Source organism: Symphodus melops, assembly GCF_947650265.1.
Source record: "Symphodus melops genome assembly, chromosome: 5".
NCBI classification, from domain to species: domain Eukaryota; kingdom Metazoa; phylum Chordata; class Actinopteri; order Labriformes; family Labridae; genus Symphodus; species Symphodus melops.
Genome location: NC_136695.1, coordinates 17,984,909 through 18,001,387, shown reverse-complemented (window position 1 = coordinate 18,001,387; position 16,479 = coordinate 17,984,909). Strand labels below are relative to the sequence as shown.

Sequence of the window (16,479 nt, the reverse complement as noted above, 5' to 3'; positions counted from 1 at the left end):
TATACTGTTTATGGCCTTTGTCAGTTTGCTTCAGGGTGAGCATCACAATGCATTGCTAACTACAGTTCTTAACTGTTTTAGATCAAAACAGTATTTTAGTGTTGAAAATTGGCCGTAGATTAACAGCAGTTGCATCGATTATATTTAATGCAACCAAGATAATCAGATACTATCTTAAACATTTTTGTTTGAAAGTTACTTAAATAATTGCCACAAAATCAATGACGCATTTATATTGAATGCATTTTATCAGATATATTAAGTAAAATGTACATCACTAATCATATATTAGTGTACAGGGTCATATTGCTGGGTCCCCCCCCAAGACTAAGGTCTGACGACGGGTCTAGTCCCTTTACAGATAAAGTTAAAGTTAAGTCGGTTGCCGAGCGTTTGACACCTACCGGCTACCGTAGATAGGCTACAGAAAATCTGCTGAAAAAATCCGACCAATCTTCATCAGTGCAATGCATTTGAACTGTATTTTAAATCAATACAAGATCAAGCTTACTGGTTTAGATCGCTCATGTTGACGTATCTATCTATATTAAACAGTAAGTGTAAATATGGTAAATAGCAATAGAATATTCAACAGAGTGCGCCTTTAACCAATTGGAGTTAATACCAACCAATCGCTAATGCTCTTACTTCAACGTCTAAGCGCGCGTGACCAATTGAATTGCAGCTTTGTGGGTGGTGAAGTATGGTGGCGCCAATGTTATGGAGTTTCCGCTCCTCGTCTGCTTCCATGCCATCAGCTTAGGAAGCTAGTAAGTAAGCTAAGCTAGCGTCACGTTAAGGCCTCCAGCAGACCAAGATCAAACACTGCGATTCGGAAGGAGAGAAATATCCCTTTATGAATCTGCATGAGAACAATTAAAAGCCCAGAAATATGGTGGTTCTCAAAATTCGAGACCAGGTAAGTGACCATTCAGTTACAAAAAAATAAAAAACCAGAGTTAAGTGTGAGCAGTGTTAGACGCTGTTAGCTAACATTAGCTGCCCGGATTTCAACATCCGCAGGCTGAAAGCAGCTCGAGTTTCTCCAGCTATTCTCAGAAACAGGAGCATTACCTTAAAGATTTCACAGGAGATTGTGTTTAAACTGTACAAATACAGATGTAAAGCTGCTGGTTGAATCGCGCATACAGTCATGTTTGTGGTGAAATAAATGCGCATTATCCTCTGATAAAGACGCAGCTTTATCCCCAGCAGTTAGATAGAGCCTCAATGAAAAGCTGCTAGGAAGTGACTTGTTAGCATCTTGTAGCCAAACAAAACAAAAAAAGTGGCCTGAGTTCTGGCTTACAAGTGACTCAATTAAACATTCAAACTAACTCTCTGAGCCATGTGGTAATGTAAAAATAATTACTGTAACACAAAAAGCAAACTGTTTATGGTGTCGTTACTGTGACAACGGGGCAGATCTGTGACATCCCCAGGTTAGCTCACGTCAAACTCAGCTTGGTGAGGTTTTTTTTAAAACTAAAAATCACTAGATAACATGTAAACACATACATAACAATGAAGCTGTCATGTACCGATTCATCAAACTAAATGTTTAATTTTTGCGATGTGTTGTATCGTTCATAGGCTACGTGTATTGATCAGGTTACTGGTTTTCCGAATTTTTTTTTTCTAAATGTGACATATAGAAGAGTTACTGAGGAGCTTTGTCGTCGATCTTAAGCCCTTTAGTGTTTGAAGTATTTCTACAAACATTGCTGTTAACAATTGAACCGTTTGATATTTAGGAACTCGTTAGTTTTATAGGAAGTAGTTGTATAATTGACTGTAAGTTTGAATACAGTATCATAGTTTACATGCAGGCAAACTGCTTTAGATAGTTACAATGAATGTATTAAGTGGGTGGTAAAGGGATTGTATCAGATATAAGTCTTATTACTTTACTAGACACTTGCCACCTACTTGAGATTACAGAAATAGCATTCTGTTATCATTTTAGGGTTGTGTTTTGGGCATGGCTGCTATTCTTGTACCCGATGGACGTACATGTGCCTTTCAGTGTGTGTGTGTGTGTATGTGTGCTTGTGTGTGTGCTTGTGTGTGTGCTTGAATGGCCGTGTACCTGAGCTCATGTGAGCTGGTTCAGTTGCCAAAGAGCTGTCTCCATGGTGATGGTATTAACTAGGCTGGCTTGTATGAGGAGAGGAGGTGCACAGTCGTGCAGCTAGAGAGGCATTTAAAATCTCCTGCACCAGTCATGCAGGACTGGCAGACTGAAAACAACAAAATGCTGATTTGTTTCTTCCGTTTGACTTCGTTGGGCATAGAGAATTAAAACAGTGTACAAAGCACAAGTGACTACTTGTAACTCTGAATTCATGCGTGTAACACAAACCACTTCTTGCCACTGCAGATATTCATGGGCATTATAATTGCTGAATGAGAGAATTGTTGTTTTAAACAAGCCACTATAAGCTACTTGGTCCCGAATTGTGTTATTTGTTTCGCCTATTCTAATCGCCCGTCCATCTGCTTAAACGCATCATGTGGCTCAAATTTTGGTCAGGTTGAAGCTTTTTTCTTTCTCATTCGTTTCAATGCACTTTAAAGGCAGTACTCTTTACCATATAGCATTTTGAAATATTCAAAACAAACTGTTCTCAGTAAATGTCCATTCTAGTTAAGGAAGAAATTACAATCTTTTTCTGTTGCTTCGTGCTATCTCAAGGTTTATTGCATACAGTACAAACAGTCCAAGTTCAGTCTGTGAGCTCGAGGTGAACATGCTCAGCTCCCATAAGGTTACGAGTTTCATGTTGTGATACTGGAGAGCCGTGTGCTTTACAGGCCAAGGAACACTGGAAATATTACAGGAAGACCAGCTATAGACAGCTTGTTTTATAATATATGGTTTGACAAGTATATGGCTAAAACTTATGTCACAATTAAAGATGTTTTGTACCTTGATACGTGGCTGAACATCAGCTAAGTAACTTTTTTAACAGCCTGGCTGGTTAGATGAGGGATGACAGCTTTATAGATATAAAAAAAAAATGCGTGCAACATCATTCTGACTGTAGGTAGGAAGAAATCCAACACATGGGAATTATTAAAGTATAAAGAAAACGTGTTGTCTCCCTGCTTGCATTAAGGTCTGCATTTCTCTCTCCTGACTCTTACCAACCAACCAAACAAACTCTTCAGCAGCTTGTTAAACCTGCTGAGTTCAAGTCTCATCTTCATTGTACCTTTTTGTTTTGGATGCATGGCTGTCCATTGCTCTTTCGGAAGTTACGATTGTTCACGTTTAATGCCATTTACTTAACAACAGCTCACCTTACAAACAGAACACTCAGTGCTGCTAAATTCACAGCTTTAACTTGTTGATAAAAATAAACAAAATGTTGTTACCTGCCAAAGGGACTGCAGATGAACGCTGGTGTTATTTTTTTATTTAGATGTTTGTTTTGTGTGTTGTAAACTTAAGAACAGTCAGGAAAGAGTTAAGTATTTGTTGGAGCCTGGAACGTTCCATCTAGGCCTTTCATGGGTTACCAGGTACAGCTTCTGGATGGGATCCCCCTGTCCCCCCCCATCCATGCCAGCGTCCTCCTACAGGCAGTGGAAAACTGATGAAAGACTGTCGGTGTAACGCTGGGTCAGATCAGGCAGAGCAGCAGCATTTAACTGACATGAGGGTTCATTCTTTTGCACACTTAGCCACACGGTATTGACTGCTGATGGAGCCATTGATTTTTTTCTTTTCTTTTTTTTTTTAACACTGTTTCCAAAACACGTTTTTATAGACATATTGATGTCATTCTGGGTAGTGCTTAAAGCATCCCTGCCAACATTTTCAAAAGTGACAACTGTATCAGCTGCCTACATGGTGGTCTCTGTCGGACCCCAGCCACCCATGAATAAGAACGTGTCCATTTGTCTCCATCAGACAGGGACTTTAGTTTGCTCTTGTGGTGGTCAAAAGTGTGAATTATTGCTGAAGGGTTTTATTCTGGTTGCCTTTCACACCTCGACACCTCTGCTGTCGTGGAACGTCACCTTCTCAGATCCAATCACTGTTCGGCAGCAGGACAAGTGTTGTAAAGCCTTTTCTTACAGGTAGAGGTGAAAACAGCTACAGCTGTGTCACAGTGAACAACAGCTTGTACCTGCATAGATTTAGATGCACTGTGTTGAATATCTCTAAAACACTAACTGCTGGCTTTGGTTTCTTACAAGGCAAACGCATAGATGAATCTTAAAAAAAAGTAATAATTCTTTCCTTGTGTTGCAAAGCCCACTCTTATAAAGTACTGTCTCTAAGTACCCGCCCCTAAAGAAGGGCGGGGCCCGTCAGCGACTTTTTAAAAGGTCTGGGTAGGAATTGTGTAATCTGAAAGAGTGAGCTTCACAAAGAACTTCAAGTAATATCTTTCTTCTCTCAGATTATATTTGATCACATATTTTCACTTGAATCCTTTTCTTTTTTTTTTTTCCCCTTGTCCTGCTGGATATGGTGAGCAGATCAGCTTTGTGGATATTCTCCCTGAACTTTTTCCCCAACCATCACTGTCTTCTTGGAAGATGCAGACAGTCACAGGAAGTTGGTCATACTAAAGTTCAAAAAATGTCTGGAGAAAGTGAAGATGGACTGTGGTTGTTCTCTGTCCTCCATCAGATGGATGTGGTTACTGAAGAAGGACAGCCTGCCTCTGTCATCCTTCTGGCTTCATAAAGTCATCATTTTGTTAAATGTCCACGTTAATGGCGGAGCCAGCCTGCTGTTGGACCTTTTTTTTTCTTCGTAACTGACATATACATTTCTGTCTTGTGTTTTTCCTTCATGGGACTTTAAACAATTTTTTTTTTCTCGTTCGGTTGATATGATTGTGTAATCTCTCAGCAAATGAGTCGCGTATGTATTGTGGTGCTAGACGCTGAGGATCATGAAGTCTCACCAAGACACAAGGTCTCCAAGGTCTGAAGAGCTAATGTGTTTGACATTTAATTTCTGACTTAAAAGGTTTTTTGTTTTTTTCACTTTACTGGCCTCGTATAAAACGTTTAGTGTATTTCTGAAAGTCTGTTAAAGTGTTGCATGTCTGCAAAAAAAAAAAGCCCAACAATCCAGCTCATTTTGTCTCCTTTCTTTTGCAGCCAGCTTTGCTGAAAGCTATTTTCAATGTGGACCCAGATGAAGTACGCTCACTCATATTCAAAAAAGAGGACGTCAACGCACAGGTAGCTCTCCACAGAATCTCCTCATATCATTGCTGTATTTAAAAAAATAAATAAAAAAAACTTCCCTACCATGCTGTATTCAACATTAGTGATGTTAATCTCTTCTTGAATGGCCCCTTTTAAATCTTTCAGTGAATAGTTTCTTAGAACTGGAAGCACATTGCTCTTTTTTTTTTTTTTTTTTTCTTTTTTTACATTTCCCACTGCATGATCTGGATCTGCTTATTTTATTGCATTCCGTACCATTTCTGCTTCAGGGGGTGTTTTGTTCAAAACAAGGGTGGTGTTTTCTCTCTCTCTCTCTCTCTCCCTCTCTCTCTCTCTCCCTCTCTCTCTCTCCCTCTCTCTCTCTCTGTGTTCCTGCTTTTCACTGGAACATTTTCAGCCAAACTGCATTTGTATGTAGCCCATTTCTCCTGTCCAGCAATACTAATTGAAATGTGTAAACAAACAAACATGTTTAAATCTCAAAGGGCCGAATGGACCTTTCAGTATGTCATTGTCTTTTTTTGATTCAGTCTTCAGTTCATTGTCTTTTTGTTTCTTTGTGGAAGGACAATGAGAAGCGAACCCCATTACATGCTGCTGCCTACCTGGGAGATGCAGAAGTTATTGAGCTGCTGATTCTTTCAGGTACGTTTTTCACATCGCGGTTCAGAGACAGAAGCTGTTCCAAGTAAAGCAGAAACAAATCTTCATCAGAGTGTTCATATATGGAGTAAAAGGACAAAGGCTTTAGGGTGGACGTTCACAATCACTCGCATGTATTCTCCATAGTTCCCACAGAGGTCGTGATCTGTTTGAATTGATGGTCATGGTGAATGAGAGGAGACAGTTAACCTGTTAGAAGGCACAAGGACATTTTTCAAGTTTGACACTCAGAATGTTGTTATGCTACGTAGCCAGATGATGCATCTGCGATCAATATGGTGAAATACCACAAGTTTGAACCCTTCACAGTACGCTCTTTTCGTCTGCTGAAGCAGATGGAGATATTACCAAACAGGAGCTGATGGCTGTCCAAAAGGCTTTTGTCATGTTGCACAAGGTGTCATGTCGCTGTATGACCTTACACTGTATGATAACTCGTGTCCCCTTGACTTGTTAGGAGCCAGAGTAAATGCCAAAGATAACAAGTGGCTCACTCCTCTGCACCGTGCTGTGGCCTCCTGCAGTGAGGTAAGTGTAAGTTCCTCTCAACACTTTCGATTAACACGCTCTGTTTTTGTGTATGACTGAGAAGAGAGAAAACAACTACATTTGATGAATTTGTTAGGAGGCCGTCCAGGTGCTGCTGAAACACTCTGCAGACGTGAACGCTCGAGACAAGAACTGGCAGACCCCGCTGCACATCGCCGCTGCAAATAAGGCGGTGCGCTGCGCCGAAGCCCTCGTCCCACTGCTCAGCAATGTGAATGTGTCAGACAGAGCTGGCCGGACCGCGCTGCACCACGCAGCCTTCAGCGGCCACCTGGAGGTAATGCTAAGCCTTTAGTTTCTTATGTGACGCAGCTGCACTCGAATAAGTGCTTCAACTGGCAGTAGCTGTGGGTGGGGGAAAAAAATCCATTTCGACAAGAATTTTTTTTAAAATGAAGAAGTGGTAGTAAATATCTGGCTGTACAGTCAACACGTGTGTGCTGCTCATACTGCCAGAGAAGGAGTTAGTTTTCACTTGATGGGTCATGTCACGCGTGCACCACATTTTTTTTACTGGCATACATTCACTTGAGGCTCATGTCCCATTTGTTTCTCTTGACTGTTTGTAAATGCTCATGATCCTTTTCCTCCCGCTGAGAGGAAGTGTCTCTGCTGGTCTAATATGCATCGACACAATGTGCATTGTAACCTGTAACTCTGAAATAGAGGACAAACAAAACAATGGCTGTTTCTGAGCGTTGGAGCAGTGCGAGCTGAAACAATCGACTTCCCCACATAGCTCTGCCGACGACCTACTGTAAACAGCTGTGCAGGCTATAACCACGCTTATTATTACACCATCAAATCATGTATTATTAGACAGGTGGGGTTTTTTTTATTTTACTCACATCCTGTTGTCTATTCTTGCATTCCATTTAGACGAGTAACGGACCGGATTTTCTGTTCTGACCGGGGTTAGTGAAGTTTTGATAGCATGATAATTACCAGCGTGTCGAGCTCTGAAGTAAGAGGAGCTAAAACTATGAATCAGACAGCAGGCAACTGCTGCCTTATTAACCTTTCATAGCTCGTTTTTAAAACACCATATTCAGAGACAGCTTATGTATTTCTTCTTGCATTCTGACGAACACCGTCACACTTTCCTCCATGCCGAGGTGCGCAGACACTGCTTGTCTAAGCACACGTTTGCGTGTGAATGAATCATTGAAATCACATCATATATCTTAAAGATGAGGATGTTCTGCATAATGTAAAATGTTGTTCAAACAGCCTTTTTAGCAATGCAGCAATATTCCAGTGAATGCACAGCACATCCTGAGTCTATCTGATAAACAGCCCGCACAGGAGGCTGTATGTGGGTAAAATGGAGTTTTAGGGTTCGTCAAATCAGCCCACACATGCTCGGATGTTTCACAGAAGAACATCTCGCCTTGTGGAGGCTCATTTAATCCAAACGAATGAAAGAAAACGGAATGAGCCTGTTTGTGTTTTTAAAGGAGAAGCACTGTGCTGGGGTGTTAAATAAACATCACACAATGTCACACAAGTTGCCACGCTGAGCGTAAGGCAGCAGAATCAGTAAAATGACATTGTTCCTGATTGCTTCTTTTCCATTGTTGCTGCTTGTAGATGGTGAGGCTCTTGCTCTCCAGAGGAGCTAACATTAATGCCTTTGACAAGAGGGACCGCCGTGCAATCCACTGGGCCGCCTACATGGGTAAAAAAAAAAGTTTTTTTCATGAAGACTTTTTTCATCAAAATGAGATAATAGTTGATGCGTTGTTGACGTACCTTTTCTTTATCCTGCTCAGGACATATAGAAGTAGTGAAGCTGCTCGCGTCTCACGGAGCAGAGGTGGCCTGCAAAGATAAGAAATCCTACACCCCCCTACACGCAGCAGCATCCAGTGGGATGATCAGTGTTGTCAAATACCTCCTGGATTTGGGGGTGGATGTAAGTTCCACCCACAAACTATAGACTGTAAGACGAGGAGGAATCTAATAACATGCACACTGCCCTTATTAAAGATAGTGACTTTGATATTGTTTGTAAAAAGAGCGACGGTACGTCCGTCCGTATTTGTTTGGCTACATTGGTTACTCTTTGTTCATCTTGCTTGTCTAGATAAATGAGCCCAATGCGTATGGAAACACACCCCTTCACGTGGCCTGCTACAACGGGCAGGATGTGGTGGTGAACGAGTTCATTGAATGCGGCGCCAACGTCAACCAGGTGAACGAGAAGGGCTTTGCGCCGCTGCATTTCACTGCCGCCTCACGCCACGGGGCCTTGTGTCTGGAGCTGCTGTTGTGTAACGGGGCGGACGTCAACATCAAGGTGAGTCACATGATCCGGGGAAGCTGTTCTTACATATATAAAAGATATCAAGCTAATCAAAATAAGGTAAGTTAAATGTATAATATGGGACTCTGGATCCTGTAAATGTCAGTCTTCAGCACCCCCCCCTTTATTTCTTCAAGTTTGTTTATTTTCAGTTTTATACTTTTTCTTTTATGACCTTTGTTGTGATCACCATGTCAATGTTTAACTCCAGAGTAAAGATGGTAAGACTCCCCTCCACATGACTGCAATCCACGGGAGATTTTCGAGGTCTCAAGCAATTATTGAGAACGGTGAGCTCCAAAAAAACCAAAACAAAAAAACCAAATCTGCCTTGTCACACTGGACTGTAAAACCGAAACTGCTGGTCAGTGTAACACCTGCTATATGCGTGCTTAGTTTGCTTTCTTTTCCCCCCTGCTGAAGGTGCTGAGATAGACTGTGAAGACAAAAACGGAAACACACCACTGCACATTGCAGCTCGATACGGACACGAGCTCCTCATCAACACGCTCATCACTAACAGAGCTGACACCGCCAAGTGAGTCCACTTCACCGTCCTTCCTCAACAACTGTTCCATCACGCTGTAAACCTCACCCATATTGCATTACCTATCCAAATAATTCTGTAATGTCCTTGCATAACTTTAGCTCCCAAATGTTTGGTTGACGCTGGAAAATCAACATGAGATTGTGTCTTTTTCAGACGAGGGGTTCATGGTATGTTTCCACTACATCTGGCAGCTCTCAGTGGATTCTCTGACTGCTGCCGAAAACTCTTGTCCTCTGGTGAGCCACTCTATATTCATGTTGCTTGGTAACTCACACCAGTACTAACTCAACTAACCATCGTAGAAAATGCCTCTAATCTTCCCGTTGACTTTTGCTTTTTAATAAGTCCAAATCCTTGACTGGCTCCAGAGGTAATTTCCTAATCCTTTATTGTGATGCAGGATTTGATATTGATACTCCGGATGACTTTGGAAGGACTTGTTTACATGCTGCAGCTGCTGGAGGGTGAGTAAAGACAACTGCAGAGTTTTGATGTTTCAGAATATCTTTCCACGTTTGTCCTCTTCTAAATCTTCCTCACCCCTCAGAAATCTGGAATGTCTCAATCTCCTTCTCAACACGGGAGCAGACTTCAACAGAAAGGACAGCTTTGGCAGGTTCGCAGCATTTCTCTGTAGATTTGGATCAAGACTTTGTGCTCTGCTCGTTTCCTGGTCAAGTTTGAACAAGGAACTGAGCTGTGTTTGCTTTTCCAGGACCCCTCTGCACTATGCAGCTGCCAACTGTAACTACCAGTGCCTGTTTGCTCTGGTGGGCTCAGGGGCCAGTGTCAACGACCTAGATGAGAGGGGCTGCACTCCTCTCCACTACGCCGCTGCCTCTGACACCGATGGAAAGTAAGTCATAACGTTTGAAAAAAAAAAAACAGTTTCTTTTAGAGCCTGTGTCAACAGACGGCACTTCTTAGTCTGGCAGCGCCAGAGCTCTCTCGACGTACGTTTCAGAGTGCTGCTCAACATCGCTTTATTGTTGCTAGGTAACGATAGTTCACTTCCGCTTCCCAGCTCTTTCTGCTTAATCCTTAAATTCAATTAAATCGCACCATGAAAACAATGTTAATGAGTCATTACCTGGTTTTAGCAGCAGATCTAGACCTGGAATTAGACCTTCAAAAAGACAGCCAGACTGGCGTCTCCGCCGCCATTGTTATTGATAACAGAAGCCCTGCCCCTTCTTGATTTTGATTGGTCGGTGATGCTGTACTGATTGCAGCCATTAGGAAAAAAAAAACCCTGCTGATGCTGAGAGCATCTTAGCGCTCAGGTGAGCGCTATAAATGCTGAACTACATTGTTCTCCATTGAAAACGGGCGCTGCCAACAAAACAAATGCTGCCTTTGGACACACAGGTGGTTGCTGTGTCGGAGGCAGGATGTGTTCGAGTTGCATCGTGTTTTGTTCTGAGCCACAATTTAAAGCATGAAAAATGATGGTGTTTCCTTGACTACAACCTCGTTGTTGTTTCTGCAGGTGCCTGGAATATTTACTGCGTAATGATGCAAATCCAGGGATCCGGGACAATCAGGGCTACAATGCTGTGCACTATGCCTCTGCGTACGGACATCGCCTCTGTCTGGAGCTGGTGAGAACTCCATCCTAGAGATCACACCGCACTTCAAGCATCTCTGTGTTTCTGTGTAATAACAATTTTCCATGCACCCCTCCCTCTCTTCTTTACAGATTGCAAGTGAAACACCCCTAGATGTGGTGAGTGCAATAGATAGATAGATAGATAGATAGATAGATAGATAGATAGAAAGATGGATACTTATTTGATCCCGAGGGAAATTCAAGCAATGTGCTTATAATCCTTGTCTTTCTTTATTTGAGAAGAACAGAGTGATGGTCACAAGCATCCACCCAACTTGTACAGCTTTATGGCTAAATGATGTATCCTATCTAAATACATTGTTTTGTTTGTTTTTGTTTAGCTAATGGAGACCTCCGGGACAGACATCCTAAATGACTCTGATGTCAGAGCCAGCGTCAGTCCCCTGCACCTTGCTGTAAGTAATGATCAGCGTCCTCGTCCCATCATGTTTATTTCCCTCGATCTCAGTTATTTATGATAACATATTCATGGGTAATGAATCATTCAGGCATACCATGGTCACCACCATGCTATGGAGGTTCTGGTGCAGTCTCTGCTGGATCTGGATGTTCGAAACAACCAAGGCCGCACACCTCTAGACCTGGCTGCCTTCAAGGGCCATGTAGAATGCGTCGACGTCCTAATCAACCAGGGAGCCTCGATCCTGGTCAAAGACTTCACCCTGAAGCGAACACCCATCCATGCTGCAGGTATTCTGCTTACAGCTGACCTGTATACAATGTCATGTAAAAATATGGGTGTCTTATTGTAATTACTGTATTTTTTTTTTTGTACTTGTCGATTTGTTCTCCTCTTTGTTGTGCATGTTGTCAATCTTTCTAAAGGTGCTTTAAAAAAAAAGTTGTTGTCATTGATATACATGCTAATAGTTTTTTATTCTTTTCTTGCAGCTACTAATGGTCATTCAGAATGTTTGCGTTTGCTGATTGGAAATGCTGATCTTCAAAGTGCAGTCGACATTCAAGATGGGAATGGACAGTCAGTAATTTTTTATTTTTTTATTTTTTTTTAACCATTTTCTCTTGATATTCAAGGCATTTGTTTTACTGTTGTGTTTTGTGTTTTTTTTCTCAGAACCCCTCTGATGCTGTCAGTCCTGAGTGGACACACGGACTGTGTGTATTCTCTGTTAAATAAGGGAGCGAATGTAGAAGCCAAAGATAAGTGGGGCAGGACAGCCCTACATAGAGGAGTAAGAAGATCAATCCCTTCTGATGTGATGTGTTTGTACTGTGGGATAGTCTTCATCGCTAAACCCTGATCTGGATTGTTTGACTGATGTTTTTCTAGCTCATTGAAACGTTTTAATGAGCTCGTTTGTTGACACGTTGCTTTGCGTATTCTAAGTATGGACTGAGCCAGCACATTGATCAGGTCTCATTAACTCAACACCAACTTCTGTTTTCTGGCTGCAGGCGGTGACTGGCCACGAAGAATGTGTGGAGGCCTTGCTACAGCACAGCGCCAATTTCCTGGTGCGAGACTGTAAAGGGGGCACGCCTATCCACCTGGCATCAGCATGTGGACACATTGGGGTACTGGGAGGCCTGCTGCATGCTGCCCAATCTGTGGAAACACTCCCTGTCTTAACAGACAACCAAGGCTACACCCCATTGCACTGGGCCTGCTACAATGGTACAGAGATGAGAGAGTGACCAACTCCTAAATAGCGATACAATAAGTGATGAAATGAACATCTGATGTCAGTAATGTATGCTCTTAAGCACAAGCGAGATGCCAGAAAAGTAAAAAAAAATTTTTTAAAAAGCACAAGTATAGATTTAAAAAAGGCATGGATAACATCTTTTACATTTAATGCTTGATCTATATGCAACTCTTTAATGCACTTCTTCTAGGATGACTTTCAAAACATGTAATAGGCGATAAATGTTTTAGAAACCCCCTGATTGTGGCTTACTCTCATTCACTCTCTGCAGGTCACGATACGTGTGTGGAGGTTTTGCTGGAACAAGAGGTTTTTCACAAGTCCGAAGGCAATTCTTTCAGCCCCCTCCACTGTGCTGTGTAAGATGCAATCTCCTGTTTGCATCAATATGTGTGAGAACAGACGCTCGAACGGAAGAATTAATCCTTGCTCTCATCTCCTCTGTAGGATCCATGACAACGAAGGTGCTGCTGAGATGCTGATAGACACTCTGGGCCCTGCTATTGTCAACGCCAAAGACGGTAAAAACAGGTAAACAGCTCGCACTAATTGACAAGCGCACCAGCACTTTTAGCTTCAGTTAGAAAAAATGAACAATCCAAATCATTTTAATTTAACTCTGTTGTTTTGGAGACATGCTTCTCATACACACAGGCCTGAATCACACACATGCACAAGCAGGACCGGTGCACTGATGGAGATGTATCAGAGTGGAGGCGTCCCCTGAGCTGCTGGGGGCGTAAAAATTTGCTTACTTTTTGTAATAAAAAGCCTTTTTCTGACGTCATCCTGCAGGACCCCACTACATGCAGCAGCTTTCACTGACCACGTAGAGTGTCTGCAGCTGCTGCTGAGCCACAACGCTCAGGTCAACAGTGTGGACACTGCGGGGAAGACCCCACTCATGATGGCGGCTGAAAACGGCCAGACAAATGCTGTTGGTAAGGATGTTTTCCTATTTTTTACAGACAGACTGGGATGTATCACTATGGGATCTACATGTCATTGTCTTGTGTAATACTCACTTCCATGCTTACTTTTAGAACTGCTAGTGAGCAGTGCGAAAGCAGATCTCACCCTGCAGGATGCTGTGAAGAACACTGCACTTCATCTCGCCTGCAGTAAGGTGTGTACGACCACATGGTGGCACTGTTGTTTTATTTAGTCGCAGCAATAGCACAGCATGAGCCTACAACATGTTGAATACTTTGAACATTTCTATTAAATGCACTAAGAACATAAGCTGTTTTTTTTTTAATATTCCCCATGCTGAACATGTTGTCTGCAGGGACATGAAACCAGTGCCTTGTTGATATTGGAGAAGATTGCAGACAGAAACCTCATAAACGCCACTAATGCCGCCTTACAGACGTATGTATCACTTGTTTTGATTCGATGACTTGTCTTGTGCTTAATATTTGTGATGGGATGCAGTGGTAGTGTTAAAGGCTTACTGTGGGGATTACTTTTATTGAGGGATACAGATTGTAAAATGTTGACCTGCATGTCAGTCAACGGTGTATTCATCCTTATTTCAAGGCCTCTACATGTTGCTGCAAGAAACGGTTTAACTGTGGTTGTGCAAGAGCTGCTTGCAAAGGGAGCCAGTGTACTTGCAGTCGATGAAAACGGTAAGTTTCCAATGTTAATTTTTCTGCTGCCATCATCTTTTCTATATTTGGCGTTCTTACAGCGCAGTGTCATCGCATCATGCATCGTCCTGATCCCAACAATAAAGGGGTTCAATTTTATGAAATTGCCCTTTCAAATTTCTATTCTGCTGCGTTTTGGTTAAAATAATTTGGCACTTTTTGTTGCTTGTTAACATTTAGTGTTCATTTCGGGAAAATGGCCACTAATGTTCTGTAGAAAGCAACCCGTGCTGGCTGTGCCTCTTTGTTGCAGTTTTTTCTCCCTCAGTCAGAACCACAAAGCGCTACAGTGCTCACGCTCATTGTAACTGCACATTGTGCACTTTGCTGAACTTAATCTGAATCGTCATGAAAAAAGACAGTTGAACCTTTTTCTCTCTCAGATTCCAAAAAAACAGACTGCCTCTTATTGGTACAACTTATATTCATGATATAACGGTTGTTTGTTTTGGACTGTTGAATGCTTGGGAAATGTTGTCAGTCATTGAGAACAGTTTATACAATTACCATTTGATGGACCAAATATTTGATCATTAAAGATGTATTGATGGAATAATTGATTATTTTAGTTGTATCTATAATAAGCGGCAGCTATTTTGCAACTTCTGATTATTAAATAAAAGTTGTAAAATGTCTATTATTGTGTGTCTAATGTAACTTTTGTTTCAGGTTACACACCCGCCTTGGCCTGTGCCCCAAACAAAGATGTTGCCGACTGCCTCGCCCTCATTTTGGCCACCATGATGCCTGTGTCACCTTGCACGCCGGCACCTTCCATCCCCTTCAGTGCCATTAACCACTTCACCACCAGCCCCTCTAAAAGCGTCACCTTCGACAGCCTGCCCGTGCTGCGCGACGAGCACAGCTCCTACTGCAGCTTTAACAACATAGGCCACAACGACGGCTTATACAAGGACGAGGAGCTCAATGACTCTGATTCTGAGACATACTGAGAGACAAAATGGAGCGATTAAAAGCGTAAACACACACACTGTGTCTTAAATGTTACCCACCGCCAACTTTGGAGGGTAATGGATGAGGAAAGCCCCCACAAGGAGCCTTAAGAGACCCCCCACCCCCACCCCCCTGCCACCAGAGAGCAAGACAGGAAGGAGGTGCATTAGTCTGGCCCAAACTCATCCCAACCTCACCCAGAACCAGGTGTCTTTCAGCCAATACTGGACCTCAGTAGCTGCTGCTTTACCAACACTGACTTCACGAGAGCTTGAAATTATACTTGTTGGGCAGACAGTGACTTTAGTGCAGCAATAACATGCTGGAGAGGGGTGGTAGCACTTCACAGAGAGCTAAACTGACAGGGACCAAAAGATGTGGATGCATTTTAACCCAGTTTTAAAGGCGAGAATGAGATTTGTTTTGGGGGGTTTATCAATAAGCAGAGGGGGCAAAAGCTGGTTTTCATTTTTGAAATTTCTTGAGTCAGGCAAGGTTGAAATCGCACATGTGTCACAACTAACTTCAAGTCTGTACAGTGCAAAAAAAAAAAAATCATTTATTTTTTGAGATCAAAATTTTATTAAACCAATGTTCATGTCTTAAACTTCTTCCCTGAAAAAAAAATCGGATTTATTGACCTTGGTGATCTAAAAACATTTGATATTTGCACCAGGTACATTTTTAAGTTGATCAACCTTACCTTTGTAAATGAATCTGTCCGCTTCGATTTAGTCCTTCAAGAATAAATTATTTGTGTACTTTTGGTTCCTATTCATGTTAATTTTGTGCCTTCATTAGTTACTGAGAAATGGGTTTGTAGAGGCAGCTCTGAAAGTGATGCACACTAGGTAAGTAATGAATTCTTTCTAAGAAGCACTGATCCAATACTGAGGTATAGGCTCAGCTTTGTGAGGAGAAACACTGTAAACCAATGACATGACAGCTTTGATTTTCTTCTGTTTGAATGATATTTTTTGCTCTAACATTAGCCGATGTTTGTTGAGAGGTTTTGCTTGCTTTAACTTAAAAAGAAAAGAAACCACTTGATCCTACCTGGACTCAAACCTTCCCTTATTGATCTGTTTGATATTCATTTAACTGGAAATATGTAAAAACAAAAAAAAAATACATTTGCTAGCTTCATTAGAACGGAAACGTTTTTTTTCTTTTCGTTTTATTTCTCTTGAGGGATGAAACTAGCATGTATATAGAAATTATGACTGTGAATTCAAAGCTCCAATGAGTTCTTTCAGTACTGAGATTGCTGTATATTTTATGAGTAATAAAGAAATGAGTTATTTAATATTGAA

At 41.8% G+C, this 16,479-nt stretch overlaps 1 protein-coding gene and 1 long non-coding RNA gene across 6 annotated transcripts in view; one reads left to right on the top strand and one right to left on the bottom strand.

The window, feature by feature from the left end:
• LOC306823944 overlaps window positions 1-583 on the bottom strand; it is a 13,559-nt gene extending 12,976 nt beyond the window's left edge. For all 4 annotated transcript variants that reach the window (XR_013779072.1, XR_013779073.1, XR_013779074.1 and 1 more), the window contains exon 1: window positions 512-583. This is a non-coding gene — a long non-coding RNA (uncharacterized lncRNA). The remainder of the gene's footprint in view (window positions 1-511) is intronic.
• Window positions 389-16,479, top strand: ankrd28b (ankyrin repeat domain 28b). Of its 2 annotated transcripts, none has more exons than XM_079343883.1 (28): window positions 389-919; window positions 5,125-5,208; window positions 5,763-5,841; window positions 6,317-6,387; window positions 6,485-6,685; window positions 7,999-8,086; window positions 8,181-8,323; window positions 8,495-8,707; window positions 8,925-9,003; window positions 9,137-9,251; window positions 9,417-9,499; window positions 9,664-9,727; window positions 9,811-9,879; window positions 9,979-10,119; window positions 10,753-10,864; window positions 10,963-10,989; window positions 11,214-11,288; window positions 11,382-11,583; window positions 11,785-11,872; window positions 11,969-12,086; window positions 12,310-12,529; window positions 12,832-12,919; window positions 13,008-13,091; window positions 13,356-13,501; window positions 13,604-13,686; window positions 13,849-13,931; window positions 14,100-14,191; window positions 14,882-16,479. In XM_079343883.1, the coding sequence occupies exons 1-28, from the start codon at window positions 893-895 to the stop codon at window positions 15,163-15,165; spliced, it is 3,159 nt and encodes a 1,052-aa protein (XP_079200009.1). In that variant the 5' UTR covers window positions 389-892; the 3' UTR covers window positions 15,166-16,479. The 2 variants fall into 2 exon arrangements, with proteins under 2 accessions (XP_079200009.1, XP_079200008.1); XM_079343882.1 differs by having other exon boundaries at window positions 6,317-6,393.

Coding starts and splice junctions, on each gene's coding strand:
- ankrd28b (XM_079343882.1), top strand. CDS start 893: ATGGTGGTTCTCAAAATTCGAGACCAG. Junction 920..5,124: donor TTCTCAAAATTCGAGACCAG/GTAAGTGACCAT, acceptor TTTCTTTTGCAG/CCAGCTTTGCTGAAAGCTAT. Junction 9,880..9,978: donor AGAAAGGACAGCTTTGGCAG/GTTCGCAGCATT, acceptor TTGCTTTTCCAG/GACCCCTCTGCACTATGCAG.